This window comes from Protopterus annectens, chromosome 9.part0 (assembly GCF_019279795.1).
Source record: "Protopterus annectens isolate FY-2018-M chromosome 9.part0, PAN1.0, whole genome shotgun sequence".
Taxonomy (NCBI): Eukaryota; Metazoa; Chordata; order Ceratodontiformes; family Protopteridae; genus Protopterus; species Protopterus annectens.
In genome coordinates this window covers 499,436,716-499,457,829 of record NC_056743.1, presented here as the reverse complement: position 1 = coordinate 499,457,829, position 21,114 = coordinate 499,436,716, and the positions used below count along the sequence as shown (strand labels likewise).

Below are 21,114 nucleotides of genomic sequence, written 5' to 3'. Positions count from 1 at the left end.
CATGTATGTAGTCCACTGTCTTGGACCACCAGTATTAACCTTTTGTCTTTTGGTTTAAATTCACCTCTCCTTAACCATTCCTGTATCCGATCCTGATCAACGTGAGGTTGTTCCAATAGTTTTCTATACTTACAACTATATTTATGCATTTTCCACATTTCTTGCCTTCTCATCTGATACTTCACTTGATATTCTTTTTTTATTTTTTGGAGCATTCAGCTGCTGCCCGATTTTTATCTTCTTCTGGTTTGATTTCCATTCCCACATGACAATGATATGCTTCTGCTAAACAAAGCAGGGAAGTCATCTTAAACTTGTTCTCGTCATTGTTTTAAAACTGTCACTGTGTTTAGGTCTTGTGAGGTCAGCAGATATGTATGCATTTCCTACCATTGCAGATCTATATATGTAATCAATTTCGAGGAGGCCCATACCTCCTTCAGAATGAGGAGTATATGGTCTTGGTGTACACTGATTTTATAAATCATTTAACGAGCATAAAGCATCCTTCTTACATTCCTCTCCAACCGAGCCAACACTTTTTGGGTCCAGTTAATCACTCCCAAAACTGTGAGTGAAGACAGGAAGAGCAAATTGGTTTATAGCCTGGGCTTTGTTCCTAGATGTCAATGCTGTTTTCAGTATTAATTTTAGTCTTCTAAAATATTCCTTACTAAGTTTTATTTGCATTTGTTCATGTTTTATTATTGATCCTTCATCAATGCCCAGATATTTATACAGTCCCTCTTGCTCAAATTCTTTTATATCACATTCCTGTCCTAGACTGTTTTGTTGTGCTGCAGCTTTCTTGCTTTAAAGGTTGCTTTTGCATATTTATAAAGACCAAATGACATTCTTATGTCTGAAAAAGTTTTGACCAATTGTAGTTGTGCTTTCAGTTCCTCATGTGATGAACTGTACAGTTTTAAATCCTCCACAAAAAGAAGTCTATACACTTTGTTGTTTTCTGGGAGCCAAATTATAGCCATGGTCTAATCTGTTACGTACAGAGCTTAATGGGTTAAGGGCAAGACAAAAGAACAGCAGCAACAGACAGTCACCCTGGAATATCCCCCTTTGAATGTTTATTCCTGGAATAATAATTTATCCTTTATCATGACTTAACTGCAAAGTGGTTTGCCACTATTTTGTGGTCGCTGTAATGTAATTGATCAGTATAGAGTGTATCTTATACATTTTTAAGCATGAATGTGGGATACTGTTAACTACTTTTTTGTAATCTATCCATGCCATACTTAGATTCTTCCCCTTTTTGCAATTCTCTATTATGACTTTAACAACAAATGATCCTTTGTTCCATATGACTTTCTTTTGTTACCCTTTTGTTCTATTGCCATGATTAAGTTTTCTTCTAAATGACTATAAACTTTGTCGGCATCAATTCCAGTGTTTATTTTATACATTGTAACACAAGTTATTGGTATCTAGTTTTTAGGATAGCTTGCAGATTTGCTCTTAAGTAGGAGTATTTTTTTTTCCTGTAGTTAACCAGACTAGTGTCTGTTTGGGGTGTGCATATAAATAGTTTTTACTCATGGCTAAATCTTCATGTAAAGATGTTAATACTTTTAGCCCAAATTAGGTACTGTATCTGGGTCTGGGATTTTCCAATTAGGAGCTTTTCTTAACTTTGTTTCAATCTCTCTGTCTGTTACTTTGTCCCATTTTATATCCTGAACATTTAAACTTCTTATTCTTTTGTTTAGTACTACTATTCATTTACCATTTTATGTTCCACAGGATCTTCATAGATATTTCTCCAAAATGTATCTATTTCTTCTTTTTTGGTGGTGTTTCAATTCATTTTGCCTTGTTTCCCATTTCTCTATAAAACTTTTTTGGGTCATGAATTAACTGCTTATTTTGTACTTTTACTTTATATCGATCTACATATCTTCTAAGTTTTTTATGCCTGTGCTGATATTTTTAGTTTATTGTTTGCAATAGTGCATGACAGATCCTGATCTGTTCTGATACTGCACATTGCTTTTATCACATCTTTTTGAGCATTTTTGTTGATCTGTTCCCTGTTCTATAATCTTCTAACAGTGACATTTCTTGTCTTAATTGCTTTATAGTTTTGTGTATTTGCTATTTCCATGCTGGCACTGGATTTTTCCCCTTCCTTTCTCTTACTGCCTTGTGTTTTTGTGGTAAGAATTAATCTGTTATTAATTTAGCTGCACAGTTCTTGTTGTCTTTCGGCTTTTCCCGGTTAAGGGTCGTCACAGCGGAACTCTGGACCGTTAATGATTGGCAGTAAATTTTCATGAACGCCAAGATGCCAGCTGGACGTTCAACCTTCAACAAAGGCATGCCCATTTACGCATGTCTTTTGAATGCCCACCCAACCGCGGGGAGGACATGCAGACTCCACACAGAAAGCACTCCCCGCACTCCAGCCGAAAATCGAACAGGAGAACCTCTTGCTGTGAGGCAACAATGCTACCGATGAACCACCGTGGAAGTGCACAGTAACATATCCTATTTACTTCTGTTATATTACTTGAATCTCTATGAACAGCCCTAACTACTTGTTCATTGGGTTTTATTGACTTTCTGTAGTCTATTTCTTTCATTGATCTTAATATGTCTGCCCATCTATATTAAATCAAGCAACTCTTATATTACATAATTTTCTTCTAAACTTTCACATTGTTTGCTCTCCATTTCCTGTGGGCATTCAATAGAAAGTTCTAGAGCATCTTCCTGTGGCACATTCTCTTCAGTTTCATCCTGTGTCATCTGTTGCTCTTTCATATGGGAATTCACTGCTGGTCTATCACTCCACAACACTGACTGCATCAAAGTTGCGACAGTTTCCTGTTCCTTCCCTTGCAGTGCAACTCCAGCTGAACGTTTATATTGTTTTTTTATGGAAGGCTACAAATTATCTTCATATGGAAACTGATCAGATGTTTCCCACTCCAATGGTTTCTCCTTAATTTGGGGATCCATTGCTCTAGCATGCTGTTATGTTATCAGAGTTAGATTTTCTACACTAAATCCTTCACTTTGCGGGTAATCCATAACCTCAGTTTCTGTTTCTTTAACTACTCCATTAATAATCTCTTTTCTACTTTTCCTCTGTTTTCTCATTTTTTGGTTTGTAAGATTATCCATATCAAGAAGTCTTTTCCTGTATTTCTCTTCAAGTATCTTGCTGCTGCTGCTGTTTTTGTATTGATTAGTTTTGCTTTTGCTTTCTCCTTTGAATAAATATTGCACCATATTAAATTTCTTTTTCTTTCCCATATCCATATTTCTTCTCAAGAAGTCTCCTGCCTCTCCTGTTTCAATGTATTTGGGGACTCATTGTTTCATCATGCTGTGATATAACCTGTGTTAGACTTGCTACACTAAATCCTTCACTTTGCAGGTATTCCATAACTTCAACTTCTATTTTCTAACTTCTACTTTACTAATCTTCTGTTCTCCGTTCCCTCTTTGTGATCTTATTTTTTGTATTGTAAAATTGTCCATATTTAGATTCCTTTGTCTGTATTTCTATCTGAATATATGGAGCTGCTTTTTTGTATCGAGTAATTTGGCTTTCTCCTTTGTGTAAATATTGCACCATATCAGATATCTCTCTTTCCAATGTCCATATTTCTTTTTTATACAATTTCACACTCCCTCAGACACTTCTGATTTCAGGTTTCTTGGCCTGTGTAATGTTTTTCATAAATCTGTTGTACTAATGAACACAATTTTTTTATTTGAAGCTTTTTGACAGTTTTTCTTGTGCAAGTATTTTTCTTTCCTTTAATTTCTCTCAATCTTTCTGTATACTTTCTGTCTGGAAATTCTGGGCTTCTTGCATAAAACAATACATAATTTCTTCCTTATCCTCGATAGTCCACTCTGTCATCTTTACGGCTCTATTTTGGCCTGTCAGTTTAAGTGATTTTTGTGGACTACTACTTCCTTTTGCAACAAGGAGGCCATCCTCCTGCTGGGTGTGGCCATAGCCCCAAGTGTAAGAATGTTTCTGTGTTTTGAGGATTTTACACTGTCAGTTTTTCCAGTCCTGGCACTACCAGGATATTGCACTTTTTTATCCTGGGTCTTGTGCATCCAGCTAGCTCTTTTATTTTTAACCTACTTCTGCCCATGGTATATGCTATATAAAATACAGTCTATATTAGCAGAGTTGTCTTGGTGAGATTTTGTGAAAAACAGGGTCCATCTTTTGAAGGTACTCACCAAAGCCTGAGGATGAATTCAGTTACAGCAATACTACCCTCCTTTGCTTGCTGATTTCTCTCTCCATTCAGACCCTTATTTTCTTTTAATTTCTCCAAATCTTTTGGGTTTCTAATACTATGACAGGAATGGACCTCATTCCTAAGTCAAAGTACAATTAAAGTTCATGAAATTAGTATTGTTTCAATCTTTGATGTCAGCCAAAAGTGGTCTTTGCAGCACCCCCAATGTGCCCAGTAATGACTCCTTCTGCAATTCATATGGAGTTAAATGTACTGGTAACATATCTAAATACAATTACAGATTTCTTTTATAAGATCCATTGCTCCTACTACTATTGGGACTGTCTGGGTATCTTTCTTCCACATTGCTCTCATTTCTGCCTGCAAATCCTGATGTTTTTTTGGCTTTGTGTGTCTCTGTACGCAAGACACTGTAGTCACTGGGTGTGTGAATTTCAATGATCAATGCCACTTTTGTCTTCTTTCCATGGACCACTATATCTGTTTTTTCTAGCATCTATCTTTTGAACTGTTTGTAATGAATGATCCCATGTGATGTAAACTTCATAATTTTATATGATGCTTTGTAGCTCATGTTTCCAGTGCTTTTTAGCCACTTCAATACCATAATGTTTGCACAATCCCCAATGCAACGATCTTGCCACATTATTTTGCCTTTCAGTACACAGTCCTTCTGCCATTAGTGTCACAACCAGCAACAAGTTGTGTGACTGTTTCCAATTTGGTTTTACAAAACCTACATTTTGTCTGTTTCTCCCACATGTTCAATGGACTTTGTAAACCAACGTGTACATAGCCTACTGTCTTGGGCCGCCGATATTAACCTTTCATCTCTTGGTTTGAATTCTTCTGTCCTTAACCATTCCTGATCAACATGAGGTTCTTCCATAATTTTTCTATACTTGCAACTATATTTATGCATTTTCCACATTTCTTGCCTTCTCATCTGGTCCTTCACTTTATATTATTTTCTTTTGTTTTTTGGCACATTCAGTTGCTGCCTGATTTTTATCTACTTCTCGTTTGATTTCCATTCCTGCTTGCTGCTGATATGCTTCTGCTAGATTAAGAAGAGATGTCATCCTAGATTTATTCTCCTTATGTTTCAAAACTTTCACTAAGTTTGGGTCTTGTGAGGTCAGCAGATATATGTGGAGTCCCACGATTGCAGACCGATACATGTAATCAGTTTCAAGGAGGCCCATCCCTCCTTTGGAACAGGGAATATATAATATATGCATTGATTTTTACAAATCATTTGGTGAGCATGAAGCATCCTCCTTGTTTTCCTATCTAATCTACCCAACACATTTTGGGGCCAGTCAATCACTACAAAACTGTAAGTTAGGACAGGAAGATCACATTTGTTTATAGCTTGTATTTTGTTCCTAGATGTCAATGCTGTTTTCAGGATTAATTTCAGTCTTCTAAATTATTCCTTACTGAGTTTTATTCACATTTGTTCATGTTTTATTGTTGAATCATCAATTCCCAAATATTTATGCACTCCCTCTTGCTCAAGTTATTTTATATCACATTCTTGTGTCAGACTGGTGTTTTCCTGGTGCTGCAGTTTTTCTGCTTTAAAGGTTGCTTTTGCACATTTCTCAAGACCAAATGACATTCGTATATCATCTGAAAAAGTTTTGACAACTTGCAGTTTTGTTTTCAGTTCCTCATCTGACGAGCTATACAGTTTTAAATCATTGACAAAGAGAAGATGAAAAGTCTTTTCATTTTATTTTCTAGGACCCAAATTATAGCCATGGCCTAACCTGTTAAGTAAACAGATTAATGGGTTAAGGGGAAGGCAGAATAGCAACGGTGACAGAGAGTCACCCTGGAATATCCCCCTTTGAATTTTTATCCCTGGGATAATAATTTGTCCTTTATCATGGCTTCATTGCAAAGTGGTCTGCCACATAGTCACTTTAATGTAGTGGATCAGTGTAGGGTGTATCTTATACATTTTAAGCACTCTTTTATCCATGAATGTAGGATACTATCAAATGCTTTTTTGTACTTAATCCATGCCATGCTTAGATTCCCCTTTTCACAGTTCTCCACTATGACTTTATTTATAAACAAAATATCCTTTGTTCCATATGACTTTCTTTTATTGCCCTTTTGTTCTGCTACCATAATTGATTTTTCTTCTGACTATAAACTCTGTCAGCATAAATTCCCGTATATAGTTTATACGTTGTCAGAAGGCAAGTTATTGGTCAACAATTTTTAGGGTAGCTTGCAGGTTCACTCTTAAGTACGAACATTGTTTTTCCTGTTATTAGCCAGGTTGGTGTCTGTTCAGGGTGCGCATATAAAAAAATTCTTACTCATGGCTAAATATTCATGAAAAGATGTTAATACTTTCAGCCAAAAGTTAGGTACTGCATCTGGGCCTGAAGTTTTCCAATTAGAGGCTTTTCTTAACTTAGTTTCAATCTCTCTGGCTATTACTTCATCCCATTTCATATCCTGTACCTCTGAATTTCTTATTCTTTCTTTTACTTCTTCTATCCATTTAGCATCTTTATGCTCCACAGGATCTTCATAGATATGTTTCCAAACTATATCCATTTCTTTTTTTTTTTGGGTGGTCTTTCAGTTCCTTTGACTTTGCTTCCCAGTTTTATATAAAACTTTTTTGGGTCATCAATAAATTGCTTATTTTGTACTTTTCTTTTATGTTTTTCTACATATCTTCTAAGTTTTTCTGCCAGTGCTGAGATTTTTAGCATATTTGTGATAATGCATGGTAGATCCTGATCTGTTCTAATATTGCGCATTGCCTTTATCACATCTGTCTTTCTTAGTATTTTTGTTGATCTTTTCCCTCTTCTATATTCCTCTACGAGTGACAATTCCTGTCTTAATTGCTTTATAATTTTTCTCTATTCGATACTTCAATGATGGAATTTGATTTCTCCCCTTCCTTTCCCTAACTACCCTGTATTCTTGTGGTAGAACTTTATCAGTCATTAATTCATCTGCAGAGTAATATATCCTGTTTACTTCTGTTATATTACATGGATCTCTGTGGACAGTCCTATGTACTGTGTTCATTTGTTTTATCAGACTTCTGACTTTTTAAGTTTTATTGACCTCCTGCAGTCTATTTCTTTCATTATTCTTAATATGATGATAATATATCTACGTATATTAAATCAAGCAACTCTTCTTTTAACTCATTTTCTTCTAAACTGTTTCCCATTTCCTGCAGGCATTCTATAGAAAGTTCTACATCATCTTCCTGTGGCACATTCTCTTCAATTTCGTCCTGTGCCATCTGTTGCTTTGTCATATGGGATCTCACTGGCCTGTCACACCGCAACATTGACTGCATCAGAGTTTCCATAGATTCCTTCTGTTTCTGTCCAGCTTCAAGTGAACATTTATACTGGTTTCCTGTGGAGGGCTCTAAAATATCTTTATATGGCACCTGATCAATTGCTTCCGGTCCCACTGGTTTCCCCTTAATTTGGATATCCGTTGCTCTATCCTGTTTTGGTGCTTTCTGAATTAGATTTTCTACACTGAACCCTTCACTTTGCAGGTACTCCATAACCTCAGTTTTTATTTTTTTTAACTTCTCCATTACTAATCTCCTTCTCTACTTTTCCTCTGTCTTATTTTTTTGTATTGTAAAGTTTTCCATGTCTGGATTCCTTTGCCTGTGTTTCTCTTCAAATGTCTTTGGTGCTGCTCTTTTTGTATTAGTTTTACTTTCTCCATTGCATAAATATTACACCATATTAAATCTCTTTTTGTTTCCCATGTCCATATTTCATCTTCAGATGTCTCAAAATCTTCCTGCTTCTCCTTCCTTTGGGGACTCACTCCATCATGCTGCGATGCAACCTGTGTTAGACCTTCTACACCAAATCCTTCACTACACAGGCACTCCATAACTTCAACTTCTATTTTTTTAACTTCTGCATTACTAATCTTCTTTTCTACATTCCCTCTTTGTTATTTTTTTTTTACTGTGAAATTTCCATACCTGGATGCCTTTGCCTGTATTTCTCTTCAAATATCTTTGGGGCTGCCTGCTTTATATTGATTAATTTGGCTTTCTCCTTTGCATAAATATTGCACCATATCAAAACTTTCTTTCTTTCCCATGTCTATATTTCTTTTTTTATACTTTTCAAAAATCTGTAGGTTTTGTTTATATTTTCATACCTCCTCAGATGCTTCTTTTTCCAAACAGATCTATATACTGTTTTTCACAAATCTGTTATATTAATGAATACACATCTTTATTTGAAGCCTCTGACAGTTTTTCTTGTGGAAGTATGTTTTTTTCATTTAATTTCTCTCAATCATTTTTTTATGTCTTGCTTCTGGAAATTCTGAGCTTTTTGCACAATAGTAACAATACATAATTTCTTTCTTGTCCACTCTGTCATCTTTATTGCTCTTCTTTGGCCTATCATTTTTTGTGGACTACTACTTCCTTCTACAACATGGGTGCCATCCTCCCCCAGGCCTGGCCTGGCCCCATTGTAGGAATGTTTCTGTATTTTGAGGATTCTACACAGTTATCTTTTCCAGTCCTGGCAATAGTGTGCCTGCCAGGATTGGGCACATTCTTATCCTGGGTCTTGTGCACCCAGCTGTCTTTTTTAATTTTAACCTACTTCTGTCCATGATATATGTTATATAAATACAGTCTATATATCAGTGTTGTCTTGGTGAGATTTTGTGAAAACAGGGTCCACCTCGTGAAGGTACTCACCAAGACTTGAAGATGAATTCAATTTCAGCAATACTACCCCTTGCTTGCTGACTTATCTCTCCATTTGGATCCTTATAATATAATAATATAGATGTCCTCATAGATCATGAATTCCACATTTCTTTTAATGATTTGCTGTTGATTATTTTAACCCTACTATTCCAATGGCATGTCATCAGGAACGACTTGAGAGGGTATTCTTACTGACTAATGGGTAGGCTGGACAAGATATGAGGGGTGGGGTTGGTATCTTTAACATCCATCTGAGCTACTGTCAATGCAGGGGCATTGGTTTAAAATGCCTAAGTAATACGAAACTCCCTTTGTGTTGGACTGTCAGTACTGGAGGTTGAACCCAAGTACCTGGAAGGGAGTTACAACCTACAAACTTCAGATCTTCCCATCAAAAATATGAGTATGATGACTAAAATGAAAAAAAAATACGGATGATCCTGTATTTTTGCAAGTCTTGACCAGTAACCATATCAGATGGAAACATGGAAGTAATGCATTTTGCTGCATAGTGCAGGTTCTTAAAATGTAAATGTCCAAGAAATAGGGAAACCTTTCCAGAGGTTACCATTACATCTCTTATTTCCTCATGTATCTTTTTAGGGAATTGAATGTGTTAGATGTGTGAAAAGTACATACCAAGAGCAAATACCTGTTTCAGGGAATATTTGCTCACTCTTGGGTCACATAGTATGTTCTGACATACTACCTTTACCATTCAGGTGTATCCAATACCTGGCCATGTTTTTAAAGGCAGCAACTAAGGAACTGTTCTGTTGTTATCTACATGTGAAGATGGAGGCTTAGATACATCCTTAATTTGATACAGAGATATGTCTGTAGTTGTGGAAATACTCTAGAACAGCTATGTTTAATGGCTCCACCTTCCAAGGGCATAAGACAAACACTCAGCTGTTGTGAAACACTGTACTACTGTAGACATCAAACATATTGCTGTGTTTTCATGTACCTTCTGGCTATTCACTGACTACAACATTTTTAGTAGTCTTTGAACTTTATAGTACATACGTAGCTAAACAATGCCAGGTAGTTTTAAAAGCATAGTCATTGAGTTTATAATACAGCTCGATGTTATATTACTTTCTATTGCATGGGGCTGTAAGATGTGTACTATAATATGCTGCCTGTTTTCATTTCAGCATGCTGTGATTTAAAGTGAATGTACACACTTCATGTCACTCACCTACTGCTTTGGTTTATATGGCTGCAGAATGTACTGCAAGCTCAAGTTATTTAACAGCAGGTTTGTTTCCTTATTGTTCTTTATTTTTATCTTCCGTTTTACAGGAACATCTCAGGAAACATTTTCTCACATCTTCAGGCAGGATTCTTTGATGAAATGGTGTCGCTTAAGTCTGTGTAAGTATGTCAACATATGTTGAAAAACAAACAATGAGTTTTTCCTTTTTCCTTTCTCTATGCTTCATGCTAAATTATTTTTCTTGAGGGTCAAAGAGGTATTTAAGTGTGTGTGTGTGTGTGTGTGTGTGTGTGTGTGTGTGTGTGTGTGTGTGTGTGTGTGTGTGTGTGTGTGTTTCCTGTAGCTGTTCAACTGTTGTGGGAAAAGTCAGTGCAGCAACACAGGAAGGAGGCTTGAACACATCCTTAAAAGGAAATACCTCCAAAAATGCTCCCAGCATTCCATTGCTGGTGCCCCTTGTACTGTACAAAAGTGTCAGTATTCTGCAGACATGATCATTAATGTTTTACTCTGTAAGATGCTACATCTCATGTCAATGTTATGCAGCATATGAAAATATAATTGAACAAACACTACAGCAAAAATCTTGTGCTATACTTTGATAAAGAAAAATGTCTATTGTGGAAAAAATTCAATACTTAAACCAACATGCATTTTGAAGACCTGGAGTTTTTTTTTCGCCCCGAGCATAGCTTTCTTTTGCTCTAAAATCTCCTTAGACTTTCACTGCTTTGCGTATGTCTTCCTATATGATAACTGTGATGTGTAACTGTAGAATTTTTGAAACTGGAGGCTCCAAAATTCATGTCTATGGGAGCTTAAGCATTCTTTCTAGAAGAGTCAAATGTGTCACAATGGTTAATTAGAAGATATCTAGCAATGATTATCTACATTTTAATGTGTTGCACAAAAATGCATATCTGTTCTAATGTGTTATACAGAAATATATGTTCCTTTTGCATGCCGTGTTTCATGACTTTTTATTAGCAACATTGCCACTTTCTTCCCTAGCCAGAGAAAAATCAAGAACTTATAATAGTGCTTACTGCAAGAACCGGGGTGCAATCTTGCCAGACAGCAGTTTCTTACCAGTTAAAAGAAAACTGCACTCTACCAGGTGCGTTACTTTTCAGCAAAACAAATAGGGGACTCATTTTTCTAACAAGAGATGTCTCACTCTTGTCCATGCTTTACTGCTTTCCAAACAAGTCAGTATTTCATGTGTGCTAATGACATACTATAGCCTGTTCCTAGACCTTGGTTATCATTTATAACATCACATTACTTTCCCAGTAGCTGGTATCCCACTTTGGAAGTAAACCTCTGAATAGTGCCATGTTGTTTTACTTGTAATTCCTAGGTCAATACTAAGGATAGGATTCAAGGCTGTGTGCAGAATTTGTGCATTTTGTGTTTCTAAATCTGCTGCACATTGTAACTAGCAGGAAACAGTCTGAACTTGGGATTCATCCAGCTGAACTAGGTAAGAAATGCCTTGTAAAAGATTCAGAGATGCTGAACTGACTCTTGACGTTGACACATTCTGCATCCACATTCAGCTTTGGCTCCTGAAGGGAATTACAAATGCAAACACTATGTCACCAGCGTTGTCTGGCCAGTGGATTTAAATGTCAGACAACAGAAATAGTTGGAAAAGTCATATTGCTAAATTCAAATTTCTTCTGTTATTTATTTAAGTACACTTTTCCAATTTGTCAGTCCATTTGAGTATTCCCTGTTTGGTACTGCATGAAGTGTGCTTGGTAATTACTGACCTTTATGCCCAAGGTGGCAAAAATCAAACTTGTCAACACCTCTTTTACTGGGTACAAAACCTAGACCTAGTACAGTCTTGGGTCCTATGGCTGCTTCTAAAGATAATTTGCTACTGGGCTCTTGTTTATGCACTGATATTGCTTTTGCATCAAGTAAAAATAATCAGGCTTTTTAAGAGATTGGGGCTACAAATTTGGCTCAAAATAGATGCTGCTGAATGTGTCATCAAAGGCCTCAGTAAAAGCCAGAAAAGTGGAATGCTAAATTCCATTGTATTTCTAAAAAAATGTATTTATCACTTTTCATGAGAAGGCCTCTCTAAATCTTTAAATATTCTTTCATGAAGTTGAGTTCAGCTCAAAACTAATATCCTCGTGTATGAAGCCTGAGTAAAAGGGCCTTCATTACCTTTGCTAAAACCAAAAGAAGAATCATCTATGAATGTGAAATCTCTGTCACCCTGCTCTGAATTACACGAGTCCAATGGGATGAGCTGTCTATTTATTCATTTTTCTTCCATCACCATCCCAGCAGCAGAACTTTCCTGATTAGTATTCATGGACTGAGCAGATTTCTGAATGGCACAAAGTAATCCTCAGTATGTCTTCTGTAATGAATTTGTAAAATAAAGTCTTCATGTCCATGTCACAGGTATTTAGCTCACTGATGTCACGGTAACAGATGTCCAATCAGTCTCCACCTTCCAGTGAATGGTAGTAGCACAACTTTCTTTCATCCAGTGAACAATTTCTGGTCTTCAGAAGATGCTAAGAAAGTAGCGAAGTACTGGTAGTAGGGCAGAACAAGGTCCTGGCCAGACTCTGGAGAGGAGTCAAACTCTCTAGATTTTCTGCTACAGATGATTGGCTGCTAACACATAGCTGGGCACTATGGTTAGCCATAATATGGAAACCCAAATCCTAGTCCATTGATAATACTTCAGGTACCTCTGAATAGTGCGATGTTGTTATACTTGTAATTCCTAGGTCAATACTAAGGATAGGATTCAAGGCCGTGTGCAGAATTTGTGCATTTTGTGTTTCTAAATCTGCTGTACATTGTAACTAGCAGGAAACAGTCTGAACTTGGGATTCATCCAGCTGAACTAGGTAAGAAAAAAGAAGTTATGTTCTTACCATATCGTTCCATGTGGAGTGTTCATCACGCCTTTGTTCTTACACACGGGTTCGGAGCCGATCCTCGGCTCTGAGTCGGCCGCATAGCAAAGCTCTGCATCTTAGAGAAGCTCGAGACCAGGCTATATCCCACAATCCTCCCTGCCATTACTCAGATCTAGTTTGCAAGCAAACCAGACCAACCATAAACCTGAGGTGTTAAGGCTACATATTGCCACAAAAATTCAGAGACACTATCTCACTGATAAATTAACTAAAGGGTAATGAAATATACGCCATGAGGTAAGAGGCAATATACCTGGAAGAGGTAAAGACATGTGGACCAGACTCTAGTCCTACTCGTTCTTCCAAACACGTGAGGGAGGGAAGGGGGGGGTGTAAGAACAAAGGCGAGATGAACACTCCACATGGAACGTTATGGTAAGAACATAACTTCTTTATGTGAGAGTGTTCAATCTTGCCGTTTGTTCTTACACACGGGTAGCGTCCCTAGCTCCGTCACCCTGAGTGACTCATGGAAGAACGTTCCTGAGCACAGTGGAACCAAAAGATGTCCTGTCTTTGGAGGCTTTGTCGACTCTATAATGAGCGATGAAAGTATGTGGTTTAGACCACGTGGCTGCTGCACAAATCGTGTCCAAAGGCAGGCGAGCTGCATGAGCCAAGGAAGTGGAAACGGATCAGGTAGAATGGCTCTTAGGTTTGGTGGGCAAGGCCTGATTCGACTTAGAATACACAAAGGCTATACAATCAGTAAGCCATTTAGAAAGTGTACGTTTTGTAACTGCCATGCCCTTTTTATTGTCTGCAAATGCAACAAAAAGTTGATCTGTTTTTCTGTAATCCTTAGTCCTGTCCAAATAAAATCTTAGCTGTCTGTGGACATCTAACTTGTGCAGCATATATTCCAACTTGCTGGTATGGTTTTTGAAGAAAGTAGGGAGTTCAATGGACTGATTAATATTTATGACAGAACATACCTTAGGAAGGAAAGACTGGTTTGTTCGTAAGGAAACTCTATCTGGGTGGAAAATTAAGTAAGGTGGTTTAACTGATAGTGCTTGCAGCTCTGACACTCTCCGAGCTGAAGTAACCGCTACAAGAAAAAGAGTCTTCCACGACAAAAACTTCAGGAGGCAAGAAGAGGCTGGTACGAAGGGTGGCAACATTAGTTGCGACAATAACAAATTTAAATTCCATGGGAATAAAGGGTCTCTGACGGGTGGTCGAAGATGGAAGGAACCTTTCATAAAGGCCTTACAAAGCCTGTGGGACATAATAGAAGAACCGTCCTCACCAACATGGAAGTTGGATATGGCCACCAACTGTACTCTTAGAGTGGAAGTAGAGGCTCCTTCGTGGAAAAGAATGGATAGAAATTCTAGAACTTTATGTAAAGGAGCTACCAGGGGGTCCAAGTGTTGGCTAGATGCCCAGTACACAAAGGGTTTCCATTTACTCCTGTAGAGTTTTGTAGTGGAAGCCTTATGAGAGGCAATCAAAATGCGTTGAACTGCCGGAGAAAGTATGTCAGACCTGGCTAGGTGGGGAAGTGGAGCAGCCAAGCTGCTAGTTTGAGGGATAAAAGAGATGGGTGAGGAACTCCCGACGAATGTGTCAGTAGATCTGGTACTGGGTCCAGGATCCACGGTTCCTCTGTTTGATGGGCTCGAAGAAAGGGGAACCATATCTGTTGAGGCCAGAATGGGGCTATGAGTATAATTGTCCTTTCCAGGTTCATGGCTTTCTGAAGAAATTTGGGAATCAAGGGGGTAGGTGGAAATACATATAGGAGACCCGGGGGCCAATCGTGTATCAGTGCATCCCTGGGGACATCCCCTGGAGGGGGTAGAAGGGCAAAATAGCTTCTGCATTTGGTATTCATCGGGGAGGCAACTAGATCGCAGCAAGGCTGGCCCCATTTGCGGAAAATTCTTTCCACCACCTGTAGTTTGAGGGACCACTCGTGAGGTAACAGGATGGCTCTGCTCAACCTGTCTGCAATGACGTTGGATGACCCCGGGATGTGCGTTGCTATCAGAAAGCGACCTGTGGACTCTGCCCATTGCCAAATTCTCATGGCCTCTCTGCATAATGGGTAAGATCTGGTTCCCCCTTGTTTGTTTATGTACCAGACTACAGACATGTTGTCTGTCTGAACTGCTACTGTTCCTAGAGGTATGAGGGTTTGAAAGTGTTGCAACGCCAAGAACACCGCCCTCATTTCCAGATCATTTATGTGCAGGTTGTACTCCATGTTGGACCATTCCCCTTGGACTGTTCTTCCCTGAAAAAGTCCCCCCACCCTATCAGGGAAGAGTCCGTGGTTATCGTGGCCGCCGGATTCGGTAGAACAAATGGATGACCCATAGTGAGATCCTGACTGAACACCCACCATGAGAGGTCTCGCTTGCAAGAATCTGTTATCAGAATCTCGTGCATTAGGGGTAACTGCTGGAACGACCACTGCGTGAACAGCAGCCATTGGAGGAGCCTCATGTGCAATCTCCCCATAGGAACTGCAATCAGGGACGCTGCCATGAGTCCCAAAACCTTCAACACCAGTTTGGCCGGGGCTTTCCTGCTTTGCAGTAGAAGAAGAACCTGTTCCTTGAGGGATGAAGCCCTTACTTGAGGTAGTTTTACCAGTGTTAAGCTCGTATCTAGGTCTGCTCCGATGAATGAAATATGCTGTGAGGGCAGTAAGGCAGATTTTTTGAAGTTTATGGAAATCCCTAGGTGGGAACAAAGGTTGACTGTATAGTCTCTGGCTTGTATGAGGCGACGCTCGGTGGTGGCAGTGAGGAGCCAGTCGTCCAGATAGGGAAACACCCGGAATCCTAGAGATCTCAAGTGAGACGCTACCACTGCCATGCATTTAGTGAATACCCTGGGGGCTGAGGTGAGCCCAAAGGGCAGGGCTCGAAATTGAAAATGACTGGCTCCCAGCCGGAAGCGCAGGTGATCTCTGGATGGTCTGGCCATCTTGATGTGGTAGTACGCGTCCTTGAGATCTATCGAGCACATCCAGTCGTCCTTCTGCAAAAATGGAAGGATCGATTGAAGCGTGACCATCCGGAACTTTTCCTTCTTCACGAAGAAATTGAGATTGCTGAGATCCAAAATGGGTCTCCAGTCCCCTGTCTTTTTTGGAACTAAAAAGAACCTTGAGTAAGTTCCGGATCCTTTTTGGTCCGCTGGGACTGGCTGAATGACTCTTTTTTTGAGAAGCTTTGAAATTTCTATTGCTGCTGGGCCTCGCAGACGGTGTGGCACATCTGGAAACCTTCTTTGTTGGGGTGGAGTTGACATAAAGGGGATTTTGTATCCTCTGGTTACAATGCTTTTTACCCAGGAGTCTGAGGTGAGAGTTAGCCAGGCCTGTGGGTATAAAGCCAAGCAACCCCCAACTGCCTCCAGAGCAGGACAGTCGGGCCCCCATTCAGGAGTGCTGGAAAGGCTTACCAGGGATAGGATCCCTGTCGCCTTGGTTCTGCGGACCCCCTCTGGGGGGGGGGGGGTCACTCTGTGTGGCCTAGAAAGATCCCTGAGTTTTATGGAACCACATTTTTCCGCTTCGTTGCCCTTTGGGGTACGGTCTAGATGGAGTGGAAAAACGGACTCCGACAGCAGACAGAGTCTTTCCTTCTTGCTCACACCGAGTTAGTGTCTCTCTCACTTTGGGCCCAAAAAGTGTGGCACCATCAAAGGGGGCATTGGCGAAGGAAGACTTGAAGGCTTCTGCAAATGAGCACAGCCGCATCCAGGATTGTCTTCATAGAGCAATCATTGAAGCTACGGCTCTACTCGACCCTTCAGCCGCATACGAGATGAGCCTCATGGACGAGTTCACTATGGAGGTAAGGGTGTTAAGCTGTGCTGTTACCTTATCTGAAACAGCAGCATCTGTGTTACCCTGTAGGGTATCTCTCAGCTCCTTGATGAGATCCCTCTGTAGATGTGTAAAATGTGTCAAATAGTTTAGTGAACGCATGGAAAAAGTCGCTGAACTAAAAACACGCTTCCTGTATCTGTCCACAGTCCTAGAATCCTTATTAGGAGGATGAACAGAAGAGGAAGACTCAGACATCTCCTTTTTAGTGGCTGCAGCCACCACCATAGCATCAACCGGGACTCCTTTGGTGAGATAAGTCTTGTCCTGGGGAGCGGTAATAAATTTGCTTGGTTTCCGAGGGACCGGTTCCACTGTGTCCGGTGTCTCCCACACCCTTCGAGCAATCAAATCCATTAATTCATCGAAGGGCAGAGTAACCCAGGAGGTAAAAGGTTGAGCACCAAAAGCCTTCAGCAACACCGACTCGTCCTCAGTGGGGGCTAGGGACTGCCAATCACCCCTCTGTTTTAAAATCTCCAAGATGTCCGCAAATGAGACATCCTCGGAGGGGGATTTTGGGGACCCCTCTGACTCATCCAAGTCAGCGTCAGAAGTTAGAGATTCCTGCAGGGAATCTAAGTGCCTCCTCTTGCACAATCTTTTCCGCAGAACCTCATCGGAGGGGGATTCCGGTGAGGCCTCCGAGGAACAGGGGGCACCCTCTGGGGGTGGCTGAGACAATGGTGCTCCACGCTTTGGATGTGTCGTGGGAACAGAAACAGAGTGTCTCCTTAGGGGAGGGAGAAGACGCCTCCGATGAAGTGGTTGTCTGTGTAGACAAAACCTTCCTCATAAGGTCAAAAAACCCTGAAACTCGGGTCGAGGACTCCCCCCGGTTCCGAAGAACATGGAAGAATCCCAGACACGGGACCCATGGGTCTCGACCCCGAGGACGGAGCCAAGCCAATCTGCGCCGAGGCCCCGAGAGGGAGAGTCGGCACCGAAAGTTCGGTACGACTCTCGGTCCCGGAACCAAGGAGAGATCGTCGACTCCGCGACTCACCTATAGGAGGAGTAGAAGGAGTCGAGGTCAATGGTGTCGATCGTGCAATGGACGGTTTCGGCACCGAGGGCTTCACTATCATCGGCTCATCCTCTTCCGGCTCCGAAGACTGGATGGGTCTCGAAGGAGGACCTGTTGGAGATAAAGGGAGGCCTTCTAGTTTCGACACCAATTGGGAGGAAACTGCAATCAACTTGGAAAGGGCCGTGTTCTCCATAAGTTTCTGCACGACAAGATCCACATCAGTATCGGATAACGGTCTGGAAGATCGGGTTGAAGGGACCGAGGATGCCACCGACCGAAGAATGGAAGGTGGCGGTAGCTCCGACACCGGTTCCAAGACCTGGGGCTCAGTGAAAGATAAACGTTCGACGCTCGGCCCCGAAGTCTGTGGAACCGGCAAACGAACTTTAGAAGATGAACTCAGAGCCGATGACATGGGTTCCGACATCTTCGACCCCTTCAAGGACTTAGAAGCCTGGTCAGACTTGTCCAAAGCCTCCTGGAAAGCAGGCTTAAGAAGTCCCCTGTCTATAAGTTTCCTGCATCTATCTGTCATGACCCTCCCACTGAAGGAATGGCATATAAAGCAATCCTCTTGCAAGTGGAGAGGGCCAAGACAGTAGACGCAGGAAGTGTGGTTGTCAGTGATGGACATTTTCTGCCCACACTGACACCTTTTAAAACCAGACTTGGCTTTTTCAGACATAATCAGCAAATACACTTTTACTGTAAAAAAAGAAAATTTAAACACTAGCTATAATTAAGAGGGAAAAAGTATATATATATAGCTATAGGTTAAAGAAAAGTAGGCCCCAAAGGGAAACCTATAAAAAAACAATGACAGAACTAACTACACTACACACACACACACACACACACACACACACACACTATAGTAAGATCAAAAACTAAATTCTCAATAACTATAAGAACTATAAGAAATTTTAAACAAAACAATAACTATCTTATCTGCAATAACAAGTTTTCTCTGGTCCGAGCTCTCTTATCGATGTGATCCGTTGCAGCGGCAAACTAGATCTGAGTAATGGCAGGGAGGATTGTGGGATATAGCCTGGTCTCGAGCTTCTCTAAGATGCAGAGCTTTGCTATGCGGCCGACTCGGAGCCAAGGATCGGCTCCGAACCCGTGTGTAAGAACAAACGGCGAGATTGAACACTCTCACATTGCCTTGTAAAAGATTCAGAGATGCTGAACTGACGCTTGACATTGACACATTCTGCATCCACATTCAGCTTTGGCTCCTGAAGGGAATTACAAATGCAAACACCATGTCACCAGCGTTGTCTGGCCAGTGGATTTAAATGTCAGACAACAGAAATAGTTGGAAATGTCATATTGCTAAATTCAAATTTCTTCTGTTATTTATTTAAGTACACTTTTCCAATTTATCAGTCCATTTGAGTATTCCCTGTTTGGTACTGCATGAAGTGTGCTTGGTAATTACTGACCTTTATGCCCAAGGTGGCAAAAATCAAACTTGTCAACCCCTCTTTTACTGGGTACAAAACCTAGACCTAGTACAGTCTTGGGTCCTATGGCTGCTTCTAAAGATAATTTGCTACTGGGCTCTTGTTTATGCACTGATATTGCTTTTGCATCAAGTAAAAATAATCAGGCTTTTTAAGAGATTGGGGCTACAAATTTGGCTCAAAATAGATGAGGCCTCAAAGGCCTCAGTAAAAGCCAAAAAGTGGAATGCTAAATCCCATTGTATTTCTAAAAAAATGTATTTATCACTTTTCATGAGAAGGCTTCTCTAAATCTTTAAATATTCTTTCATGAGGTTGAGTTCAGCTCAAAACTAATATCCTCGTGTATGAAGCCTGAGTAAAAGGGCCTTCATTACCTTTGCTAAAACCAAAAGAAGAATTATCTATGAATGTGAAATCTCTGTCACCCTGCTCTGAATTACATGAGTCCAGTGGGATGAGCTGACTATTTATTCACTTTTCTTCCATCACCATCCCAGAAGCAGAACGTTCCTGATTAGTATTCATGGACTGAGCAGATTTCTGAATGGCACAAAGTAATCCTCAGTAAGTCTTCTGTAATGAATTTGTAAAAGAAAGTCTTCATGTCCATGTCACAGGTATTTAGCTCACCGATGACACGGTAACAGATGTCCAATTAGTCTCCACCTTCCAGTGAATGGTAGTAGCACAACTTTGTTTCATCCAGTGAACAATTTCTGGTCTTCAGATTAAGAAAGTAGCGAAGTACTGGTAGTAGGGCAGAACAAGGTCCTGGCCAGACTCTGGAGAGCAGTCAAACTCTCTAGATTTTCTGCTACCGATGACTGGCAGCTCTCACATAGCTGGGCACTATGGTTAGCCATAATATGGAAACCCAAATCCTAATCCATTGCTAATACCTCTGGTACCAACAGTGCCACCGTCCTCATTATGGCACAAGCATGCAAAAACTCAACCCCTCCACCATTACTGTAGTTTAAAATAAATTGGGTTGATTTGGCAGTAGAAGAAGCTTTAGCAGAAATGTTCTGAGTTGCAGAGATTAGTAACACTCTTCCTAACCACAGAACTTCAAAAAATATAGAATCTCTTCCTCTAAGGCACCAACAAGAACATCTGAGGACATGATCCCGTTTTTTTTTCAAGTTTCAAAAATCTTTTGTATTTTCTGGACCACTTCTCAAACCTGTTTTCCTTCTCACTGAAATGCATTTCAGAAGGTTAAGATTATTATAACTTCCCATCACCAAAGTAGTGGCAGTTATCCTTTTGCCAATGCTAATGGCCAGTAGAGATTTTAAGTCTCCAAGCTCACCTGAAGATGGTCTTTATTTAGTGCAATTCTGTCATGCATGTATTGTGATCCTCTCTAAAGTAAAATAAATAAATAAACAACTAAATAACACCACCAAAGATGTTAATATTTTTGGAAAACTGTGCATCGTGCAAGAACAACTGCATGTATTCTTTTTCAGGGACACACTTATACATTGTGGGAAATCTTGAAATTACTAAACCAAATGCAAATTCATTAAGTAGTCAAAATAATAATAAAATATAATTTTCTCAAGCATATACGAAGG

General features: G+C 40.1%; 1 protein-coding gene across 1 annotated transcript in view; it reads left to right on the top strand.

Annotated features, from left to right (window-relative positions):
- ADGRA2 (adhesion G protein-coupled receptor A2) overlaps positions 1 to 21,114 on the top strand; it is a 1,412,458-nt gene that overhangs the window by 1,135,997 nt on the left and 255,347 nt on the right. Inside the window, exon 5 of the mRNA XM_044083057.1 lies at positions 10,312 to 10,383. Coding sequence (XP_043938992.1) covers positions 10,312 to 10,383 — 72 coding nt within the window. The remainder of the gene's footprint in view (positions 1 to 10,311; positions 10,384 to 21,114) is intronic.